General features: G+C 36.8%; 2 protein-coding genes across 3 annotated transcripts; both read right to left on the reverse strand.

Annotated features, from left to right (window-relative positions):
• Positions 1 to 402: 402 nt before the first annotated feature.
• Positions 403 to 5,556, reverse strand: LOC106093521 (protein cycle). Its single transcript, XM_059360758.1, has 6 exons — positions 5,270 to 5,556; positions 5,053 to 5,127; positions 4,421 to 4,495; positions 1,367 to 1,818; positions 866 to 1,298; positions 403 to 799 (listed from the first exon to the last, which is right to left on the reverse strand). The coding sequence occupies exons 1-6, from the start codon at positions 5,278 to 5,280 to the stop codon at positions 532 to 534; spliced, it is 1,314 nt and encodes a 437-aa protein (XP_059216741.1). The 5' UTR covers positions 5,281 to 5,556; the 3' UTR covers positions 403 to 531.
• Positions 5,557 to 5,775: 219 nt separating this feature from the next.
• Positions 5,776 to 9,108, reverse strand: LOC106093522 (acidic fibroblast growth factor intracellular-binding protein). 2 transcript variants are annotated; one of them, XM_013260582.2, is made up of 8 exons: positions 8,943 to 9,108; positions 8,574 to 8,772; positions 8,385 to 8,504; positions 6,835 to 6,942; positions 6,534 to 6,767; positions 6,401 to 6,469; positions 6,061 to 6,246; positions 5,776 to 5,991 (listed from the first exon to the last, which is right to left on the reverse strand). In XM_013260582.2, exons 1-8 carry the CDS (start codon positions 9,025 to 9,027, stop codon positions 5,913 to 5,915), a joined length of 1,080 nt encoding a protein of 359 aa, XP_013116036.1. In that variant the 5' UTR covers positions 9,028 to 9,108; the 3' UTR covers positions 5,776 to 5,912. The 2 variants fall into 2 exon arrangements, with proteins under 2 accessions (XP_013116036.1, XP_013116037.2); XM_013260583.2 differs by lacking the exon at positions 5,776 to 5,991 and having other exon boundaries at positions 6,160 to 6,246; positions 6,401 to 6,464.
• Positions 9,109 to 11,150: the final 2,042 nt, after the last annotated feature.

Genomic DNA, 11,150 nt, shown 5'->3' on the forward strand with positions numbered 1-11,150 from the left:
CAGAGATAGGATTGATGCCGACGTGCAAGATGTATGTCCCGATTGTAACAAGGGACCTCACGATACACGTCACCTGTTTAACTGCCCAGCCAGACCCACGCAACTCAGACCCAGATCCCTGTGGACGCACCCCATCTTAGTCGCAGAGTTCCTGGGTCTTGACACTCAACAGAGTCAAACAGACGAAAGATAGAACACAATAAACTGCTACAACAACAACAACAACAACCCTGTTCCCGCGGCGATCGGTCCTTTGTACCGAAACGAGCTTGTTCACCTACAGGGGCTTGATGAGGATCGCCACCTCCACATGAAAAAGTGGCTAAACAACAAAAACAAAAATGCTTTTGTTTAAAAAAAATCACTTACCATTTATAAGCAAGTATTGAGTCACTTGTTAAATATTTTAAATGCTTTCATTCTTATTAACTATGATGTATTAACTTTTTAGGATATTGTGTTTTTGGGAGCAGCAGGAGTTAATAGTGTGTGTGTGTGTTTGTGTGTGTGTGGAATGAGGACTTTAGTGACTTAAAAAAATACCGAATTCTTAGCAATAATATATTCAATTTCTGTTGTCCAAGGATTCTTAAATGCTCGCCATTCACTTTGTAGTTGTATATAGCTGTTATCTTTACAACGAAATCGGTACACCTGTGTGGTAACTTTTTCCTTTTCGGCCACTTGTAGAACCAATTTATGGGATTCAGCCAATGCGGGTATGTCTTCGGGATGAAAATACTCATAGAAACTACTGCCCAGGATCTCTTGCGGCAGGAAACCTACAGCTAAAGTGGCTCTAAGGAGAAAAAAAAGAAAAACTTAAAACAATGCAACACAAAAATTAAATGTTTTGTTTTCTAACCTTTGATCTATAAACAGAAATTTCCCATCTACCGAATGGCGTGAGAGGAAATTGATATGCCTGATATTGGGATGATTATCCAAGGATGAGGGTATTTGTTCCTCAAGTATATTGGAAGGTATGCGTCCAATTGCCACTAGACAGGAAACATTATTTGTTATCTGATCATCACTATCGCCATCATGATTTTCCTCTTTGATGGGAGTCCAGGATTTTAAATAACCTGTACACTGTATGACTCGATATTTGTCATCTATAGACAATTTGGATTTTCTTTTTGTTGAGCTGCGTGAAGATGATGAGTTATCCGATTCCTCTTTGATTGGGTTGCTGAGGGCTGCCTTTAGTTTCATGCGACAGAAAAATGATCTTCGGGCGCCTGGGCACAAACGACATAGGCTTTGAGGTATATCGGTCTTCACGGGTAGCATGGCTGCATAGGGAAAAACGTGGAATATTTTTTTATTTGTATACTTTAAATGTTTTACTGTTCCCACTTACTTTTGGCATCGATTAGTCTCTCTCGCGGACATGCGTCCAATGAAGATAGCTGTTCTTTCACCTTGGCCACATCCTTGGGATGCAGCACATCAAACCAGCTTTGCCCCAGCAAATCTGTTTGTGTATAATTGAGAACTTTCGACACCGATTCCGATACATACAATATGCGACCCCGATCACAACCCACCACAAAGAGAAATCCCTCAGCAGCTTGTAGTATCAGCATTTTCAACTCTTGATCTGAGAGGAAGTTAGGCTTACTCTCTGCCCCACCACTATAGGCATGCACTGCACCGCGTATGCTGCGTAAATGTTGCACGGCCATACGTAAAACGGTGAGCTTGTCCAATTTTCGATGCATGGAATAGCACATGGGTATCATGGCGGAGAGCTCATTGATATAGGTGTTCATTTTGTCGCGGCGTCGTTTCTCTATTTCACTGTGATTTTGTCTGAAAAGAAAGGTAAAAGACGACAAGGATGATCAAAAACAGTCCAAGAATAAAGAAAAGAGAAAAACAGCATTGCTACAAAACCAAAGAAATCTGTAGTTAGAATTTTATTGCAATTAAAGATGGGTCTACTTTCAAATAAAGCAACACAGAGATGGAGCATTTTAACCATATGGAAGAATACCATAGCGGCACGCCACTGGCAGAACAAATTGGCAACTCTCCGCTCTGCACCATAAATGAGGACGCCCTGACCAGGGTAACAAGAACGTGATGAAGTTCGCCCAACATTACGATAACCGAAGGTTGTCTTATAAGCTTAAAGACCTGGCGAACGATTGCCACCCTCGCCTCTGACCATATTCCCACAATTATAGAGCTTCATCGACCGAATGACTTCTATGTCTCTGAACGCCGAACGTATGTCAAACTGCATAAGCTGGACTGGACGGGCTTCGGATGCCAAACAGAGATAGTAGAACGCCACCACCTTCTGATATTCGCAACGCAGAGTAGATATTTCGTTCAATCATTACTGTACCTTTCATGAGATCAAATTTCTCGGCCGATTATCGGAGGAACGCTATGTACTTAACTTAACTCAACCTAGCAGGCAAGGGTTAGGCAAACTTAACGAAATATATGGTTGGAACACCATTGAAACCGCAAAACGGGCGCAGGTTTCTGTGGTCAACACCGAAATCTCTGAAAAACCGGCCGGGGAATACTACTAAAGTCGCGATAGCCTTCAAGGCAAGCAAGATTCCATAAGATGCAGAGCACAACATCAGCAATCACCACACGCATCCCATGGCAGCCGGTTGTACGTACCGGATTGACCCGATGGAATCTTTCATCGGCAAGGGCTGCCGCCTCGGTGTACAATACACTGCTACAACAACAACAACCACACACATCAGCCGCGGTAGGAATGGGAAGAAAACCCCATGAACGACCTAACCTCGTGGTTCTTTACCTATTAAGGGCATTTGATATTGTCAATCCCATAACTTTTAAATGCCGTCATTGAGTACGAACTACCTCAATCACCTAACTTATCAGCCGCGGTCTGAATGGGAAGAAACCCCATGACCTAACTATCCTCGTGGTCCTGACAAACCTATCAAATGCCTTTGATAGGCCAATCGCACCACACTTTTTTAGCGCCATTTAAGCGCCAATAACTCACCTTGTCATATCGAGCATCATAGACACGCAGTATTTGTGCAAGAGCCGGTGCCGCCCGGCCACTCACTGAGACTCTCCGCTCGATACCGCTGATTGGCCGCGACTGCCGTTGCTGCTACTACGTATGGAGCATTCCACTATCCGCAAGCTGTGGACGCGCCCGGTAGCTCGCAGCTAAGCTTCTTATGACAGCAATGAACACCATACAGATCGGACCTCAATTTTCCGGTCTGTGTCGTGCTTACAGCTAACCCGTGCCGGGTACTGCAGTTGTCATATGGTGTTGTAGTCTGATGGAGAACAAAAGTCAATCTACTGCCGGATCCAAAGTATGGCTTGTTTATGCATAACAGCCGCCCGAGGATAACACCATCTGATGCATCTATAGCCTCTGGACATTGTGGCTAGAAAAATTGCTGCGACCGCTGCTGTGAGACTAACGGAGCTCTCTCTTTGACCTTGCGGCGTTTACGGACACTGTGTTATCCTTGATACAATGTCCGATGTTCCAGACAGTGTGGATTACTCATTGTCTGAGCCGTTTTCAAATATAAAGTACTGCACCACTATTCAACAGATTGGAACTACGATATCCCTGGTAAAAGAAGTTACATAGACTTCTCTACGAGTGGCTGTACTCTGAAGAACTAGAACTGGTCATAGCGAGAAGGTCATACTTGGTGTCACATTTGACAGCTCTTACAAATTCTCCCCACATGCCACAGCAATTTGCGATAAGGTCAACAGTTGAAACAAGGTCTTCAAGTTACTTGCACGGGAGGTGCTGAGAGAGAAACCTTGTTGACCACGTACACAGCAATTGGCCAGGCTGTTATCGTAGAGACCATCCAAATCTTCATCTTGTGGATAGGTATCCATAGCCCAGAAGCCTTAAGGTTGATCTACATGATCTAGAGCGTGAGGTCCAGCGCTAAAAAAAATAACCTCTAGACACGGTAGCAGATGCGGTGAATAGCTACCAGGTGAATTTGTGGCTGGAACTTTCAGCTCCTATCTGTGTGGTGCTCTTCGTCCACAGGTAGCGGATAGTGGAATTCTCCATATGGAGTAGCTGCAACTGCAGTCGCGGACAATAAGCGGTATCGAATGGAGTCTTAGTGAGAGGCCGGATGGCAACGGCTTTTAATTAAATACTAATACAAGGCGAGATATTGGCGCCTTTAAATAACTAATGGCCATCATGTTCCCGCGGCGATCGAACTTGCTCACATATAAGAGCTTGACGAGAATCGCCACCTTCACACGCAAATGTGTTTACAAAAACAACAACAACACTATAGCTGAATCAGAATAATCTCAGAACGAAATAATTTATATACCTACAGCTAATGTGGCTACAATTTTTTTTTCCTTTTCCCCTCTTTTTAGGTTTTTTGATAGTATTCACACTTACTTTCGATTTTCATCCGAGGTGCGTATTGATTTATCTTCATCACAAGTCTCATCATCCAACTCCTCCAAATTGTTACTAAATAGAAAAAAAAAACAAAGTTAAAAAAACAAAGTTAAAGTTGATCTACATGATCTAGAGCGTGAGGTCCAGCGCTAAAAAAAATAACCTCTAGACACGGTAGCAGATGCGGTGAATAGCTACCAGGTGAATGTGTGGCTGGAACTTTCAGCTCCAATCTGTTTGGTGTTCTTCGTCCACAGGTAGCGGATAGTGGAATTCTCCATATGGAGTAGCTGCAACTGCAGTCGCGGACAATAAGCGGTATCGAATGGAGTCTCAGTGAGAGGCCGGATGGCAACGGCTTTTATTTAAATACCAATACAAGGCGAGATATTGGCGCCTTTAAATAACTAATGGCCATCATGTTCCCGCGGCGATCGAACTTGCTCACATATAAGAGCTTGACGAGAATCGCCACCTTCACATGCAAATGTGTTTACAAAAACAACAACACTATAGCTGAATCAGAATAATCTCAGAACGAAATAATTTATATACCTACAGCTAATGTGGCTACAATTTTTTTTTCCTTTTCCCCTCTTTTTAGGTTTTTTGATAGTATTCACACTTACTTTCGATTTTCATCCGAGGTGCGTATTGATTTATCTTCATCACAAGTCTCATCATCCAACTCCTCCAAATTGTTACTAAATAGAAAAAAAAACAAAGTTAAAAAGGATGCAACAAAATTTTACTAGGCATGTCTGCCAAAAACCGTCTCAAAATGCAATTCCACATTCTTGAGTACTCTGGACAGATGGATGGGTTATTGTAATTGTGGTCACTTACCAATAATCCATGTAGGTGTTTTTTTGCTATTGATTTTATAGTGGCAAAAAGCAAAACTTTCCTTCCTTCCTTTTAGGCTTTCAATTGCAAAAATATTCCTTTTAATTTTTTTAATAAAGAATTCTTCAGGCTTCTCGGCTGCCTTGTTTTTCTTTCACACTCAAACTTGTTGAAAGATTTTCTGCCTTTTCCCTGTTTTTGCTTATTTTGACAATTTGTTGCTTTGAAATGTTTTTTTTTTCTTTATTCCCTTGTTGAGTTTTTCACATTTTCGTAGTAAGCTTACAAAGTGTCAAATAAGTCAATATGACAAGAGCTAAAACAAAAGCTTCGAAAAGCTTTTGCAACAAGCTTGTAACCGTGGGAGATGAATAGTGCTGTAAAGAGGGTGGTGAGTGGTTGCACAATAACTGCATATGTGTCTATGCATACTTAAGAGTGTGTACTAACACTATGACAATGAACAGCTGTTAAATAGAGTTGTAATGTTAATAACATGCCAATGGTTATCGTTTTGAATTTTATTATTATTGCGCTCTTTTTATAATCTATAATTATTTTTAATTTTATTATAAACAAATTTAACGTAGGGAAGCCATAAAAACATTAAAATTAAAAAAAAATCACTAAAAACCAAATAACTCTAAGCATGATGCATTTTATCCAAGCAAATACTGATAACTTGCATATAACGATCCCATAGGCAGCGTGTCTCTTGATCTCTGTAAGCAATAACAGGTACAAATTTCTTCCAGTTTCCAACACAAAGGTATTTCAAATTATTACTTTACCTAGATATTTCCAAATCTAAAACACTTTGTGTAATGGCAGCCAAAAATTTATTAACATGATCACGTGCCCAACCATTTTGACGCCAAGGTTCAATTAACTTCTCACACAAATCCACATATAAATCACGTAACTCTCGGGTGCGATGTAAATTAACGGCAATGCTTATCAAAGAACGCCAATAAGATCTAGGGGGAAAAAGATAATAAAAAAACATTGAAAATGAAAACCCTTAAGAAAGTCTGAAATGAACAAATTGCTTGGCTTGATTCAACCAAACAGCTGTTTCTTAAATATAAAAAGGTAAAATTAAATATCCCAAGCAAGCGATGTACATCTTACCTAAAATTCGTGTCCAATTCATGAAAAGCTCTTTCTAATAAAATCGGTTTCAATCTTAGACAAACTAAACTAAAATTTACAAATTTATAGGTTATTCTTCTCAATACTCTTTCTTTTTTTCTATAATACCCACTGTTTTATTTCCTTTTCCTTGTCCAGCAAACATCTCAACTCTCGTAAATCCAATAAGAATTCCTTATCCATTTCAGTATCATAATACTCTGGTCCACTATGTTGATAGGTATATGTCCAATATATCATTACCGCTTGGGAACAAGCAAATAGATCATTAAAACTTAGATATTGTAATTTTTTCTTTGAAGTTTCGAATCTCAAACAGGCCAAAAATACTATGGAGGCATATTTTCTAAATGAAAAAAAAAAAAAAACAAAATATTATTTTTTAAAACAAAAATATTATTTGCGTTGCATACTTCGCCAATTCTTCGGGTATGTTAAATAATTGCTTAATATTATTGGTAATATTGCCCGGCAGTTCTTCCACGGCCTTGAATATTCGTTTGACATTATCGAATTGTCTCCTGGAAGATAAAAGAAATCAAAAACCATAAATAACTTAAAATATTAAAAATAATTAATAGAGAAAATTGAGAGGCCACCATACAAAGTTCCGCAAACCTAAGATAATGTTTTAATGTATGACGATATTCCAAAAAAATCAAAAAATGTTTTTCAACTGATTTCACCTTTACTTCTACATCTTCTAAACACGATTTTTTATGGTCCCGACACGGGAGAGCTGTAAGCACCATACCGGCTGGAACTTTGAGGTCCGATCTAAGTGGTGTTCATCGCTGCCACGAGAAGATTAGCAGAGAAATTATATCGGAAATGAAAAATTGTTTTTGTCAACCTTACGTATTTGCAGATGATATTTTTTTCTTTTTGATCCTAGTTCTCCGGAGTCATCCATAAATAATCACCTGAATTCTATAAGCGTTTAATGTGTTACGATAACCTGATGATAAATCCTATTAAGACAAGGACAATTAATTTAAATTTACGAAACCGTAATGTATATTATCCACAATTTTTTTGTAAATGATCATATAGCTGAGTACGTTGATAGTCTAAGATGTCTTAGGGTGATCCTTGACTCAAGTCTAAATTTTTGAAGCTCATATTAATATCGTCGCAAATAGGGGTTGTCTTATTTTAAGAAAATTCTACACATTGAGATCATGCACCCCAAGGCATATTAGAATAAAATTATCCCATGCTTTGTTTATGCCGCTTTTGAACTACGGTATTGAGATTTACTGTGGGACCTGGTCATACAATATAGATAGAATCGAAAGTATTGCCAGACAAATTTTTCGTTTTATTTATACGGGTGAGCTTATGCGAAGTTCTTCTCGTAATTATCTATCCATGCGAAATATACTTCACTTCTACAATGTCGTTAAAAGCGGGAAAACCGGAAATTGATGGCCATTTAATACACTCAACTAAATTTGAACATTCTCGGTTTTGGAATCGATTACCTAATTTACTCAAAAATTTTTTCCACTCATATCTTTCTTACAGTAAACAAATTTTAAAATGTTTCGACAAAGTTTAAATTTAATTTCACTTTTCATACTTAAACCGCCACTACCGTGGCTACAAGATTTTCTATTCGTCTTTATAGGATACTCATATCGCTGGGGAGCTATTCTAGTTATAATCTTTAATTTATAATTTAAGTTTTGCTATTACTTTGCATAGTTAGTTTTTTTTACTATACATGTAAATTTGCCTTTACAGGCTTCCTATGCATTGATGTTATATGAAATAAATAAATAATTAATCAATTATTTAATGACGCCATTAACTCGCCTTATCATATCTAGTGTAACTGGCACTCTGTATTTAAGGCCCTTTGCCGATAGGCCTCTCGTCAAGACTCAATGCCCGCGAACTTATATGTAAAGCTTTATACATCAAACTGTTTCCACTTTCCCAAACTTCTCATTTAGATTACCTGCATGACTTTAGTTTGACTCCAGTCTTTTCGGCTACCTCATCCAAATCCTTGCGATAACGAGAAGACAATTTCTTGCCTAGAATTTCACGTGCCACCGCATCATCTATGGAATAATACCTAATCAAACAAAAAAAAAATTTACCATTATCATCTAACAGATAATAAAACTTCTGTCCATCCCCATACTTTTCAATGATTAGATCGCGAGTTTCGGGTTCCAATTGAAAGCATGATTGTTCTATTAGTTTGATAGGTGAATGCAATAGACGCTCAATAAGAGAATATGTGCGATAATGATCCAGAACATCCGAAGTTATTAAATCTATGTGAACTCCCATTAAATGACCAAAACCTTTTTGTTTCAGATAGCAAACTGCTTCAGTGGCTGGAAGAAAAAAACAGAAAGGCAAATTGAATGAAAAAATATATGAACTATATAACCTTTAATTTGGACAGAACATTTGTCTCATTTGCCGAATTTATTTTATATTGAATTATTATTATTTATAATTGTTGTTTTCTAAATTACACTCCCACTTCAACTTCACAACTTACAAGAAAATCCTTCAATCCAAAGCTGGTAAATTTCGGGATCGACTATTGTATAGTTGGTAAGGAAAACATCAACATCAGCTAACATCTTGTTTTTTATTATTTATTTATCCAATACAAGTATAATAATTAAACGCAAAAAATAATAAACATTAAATTGTGCCTGTCAGAAACAGCTGCTTAATCTTTAAGGGACCTTCACATTTCTATCAAGAGAGGAGGCCTAGTAATCAGTAACCAGCATTGTTATTCGACTCTTATTTTAACTTTTCGCAAGTTATCGATATGTATTAAGTAAAACGATTAGTAAATGTATCATTTCATTAGTTACCGTGATTATTTTAGTTCAATCCAGTTAAATGTTGTTCTAAATAGAATTCTAGTGCAATGTTGTACTGAATAGAATTTTAATTTGTATCGGTATTTATTATGATAAAACCCATACAAAGATTAGGTCTTATATAAAGTATGTGGAAGGTTCGTAAAGTTTTGATTAGCAACTTAATGGCTTGTAGTATTATGGTCGTTTTTTACCCGTGAAAACACATGTTTTCACTGTAATTTTTTGAAATACTAACAAAATCTCAATGACAACATAATACTTTTGTGAAAATTTCACAAGAATACAAAAGTTTTAGCAGGATATAAGTTTTTTGCACAGAGCATTCTGATTTCTATGGGAGTATACGAACGACTCATGTATTGGGTTGCCCAAAAAGTAATTGCGGATTTTTCATATAGTCGGCGTTGACAAATTTTTTCACAGCTTGTGACTCTGTAATTGTATTCTTTCTTCTGTCAGTTATCAGCTGTTACTTTTAGCTTGCTTTAGAAAAAAAGTGTAAAAAGTATATTTGAATAAAGTTCATTCTAAGTTTTATTAAAAATGCATTTACTTTCTTTTAAAAAATCCGCAATTACTTTTGGGCAACCCAATAATTTTCTTATGCAAAATAATCGGTAAACTTCAAATTGTAGCTGAGTGTTTGTTAGTGATGTTGCTCACATGTATTTACTCTGGATGGTAAAAAATAAAGTGTTTGTGAAATCATAAATAAGAAAATATTTTTTAAATTTTTTAAATATTTTTAAATATAAATAAATACACTCAAAAGAAAAATGTTGGTCCTTCACAACAAGCAACTCAATCAATCAGTACGAAATAATAAGGATTGTGAAAGAAAGTGTTGTGCTTTTGGTCTTGCAATTACAACAACAATATTTGAATAAAAGTGGAAGATGCTGACAGAGGCTTTTTTAAAGTTGTGCTTATTTTACTTAAAATTCTGAAAATTCTACAAAAACAATTTTTTTTACAAATAAATGCTGCATTTGTCTCTTTTTAAATTGCTTTGTGTTTCATTATTTATTAATACGAAGGGTGGGTTTTAGTTGAAATTACAACATACATGGATTTCAGTACGACCCACACCCTAACATTTTGTGTGTACACATGCACGTAAGCAGCTGATAAATTGTTTGATGCCATATTAGTTTTTATATGTAAATGACAACATTTTGTCAAACCACCGAAAGAACGATTTTCGGAAAATTTTCGGCAAAAAAGAACATAGTACCAACCATAATTTTAAAAAGCGGGGTTTTTGTGTTTTATTTATGATAGAAACAGATTACCCCATGGTCTGCAGCTGGATTGTATGATTTATTTCAATATCAAATAAATTTATCGAAGATATGTGAATGAACGGGAGGCACACCGAAAACAGGCTGCAAATATGCTTACATTGAAAACTTACTCTTATGGTAATCAACGATTACTTAGAGTAGCAGTTGGGCACGTGCTACAAATGAAAATACGCTTCGCTACAAATGAAAATACGCTTCGCTACAAATGAAAATACGCTTCGCTACAAATGAAAATACGCTTAAGAGAATATTTTCAACCTAGAAGACATGCCTTTTTGACAAATCCTACAGACAAGTTTAGGTGGTTCCAAACGAAATCGCGATCTAGGAAACCAGTCAAATGTTATTACACAGCAAAAAACACATTTTTTTGGCTAAAGGCTGGTACTATATTCGTTTTCCACAATTGAAAAAAAAAAAAAACATTTTTCACGGTTACTTATGTGAAACAGTACAAAAATCCCAATGAAAACATAATACTTTTATGAAGATTTTTTCATAAGTAAGGGGGGAATGTCCTACTGAATGAAATCATCAAGTTTTTTTTCCTTCAAAATTGTTTAT

The sequence above is a fragment of the Stomoxys calcitrans genome, chromosome 1, assembly GCF_963082655.1.
Source record: "Stomoxys calcitrans chromosome 1, idStoCalc2.1, whole genome shotgun sequence".
Taxonomy (NCBI): domain Eukaryota; kingdom Metazoa; phylum Arthropoda; class Insecta; order Diptera; family Muscidae; genus Stomoxys; species Stomoxys calcitrans.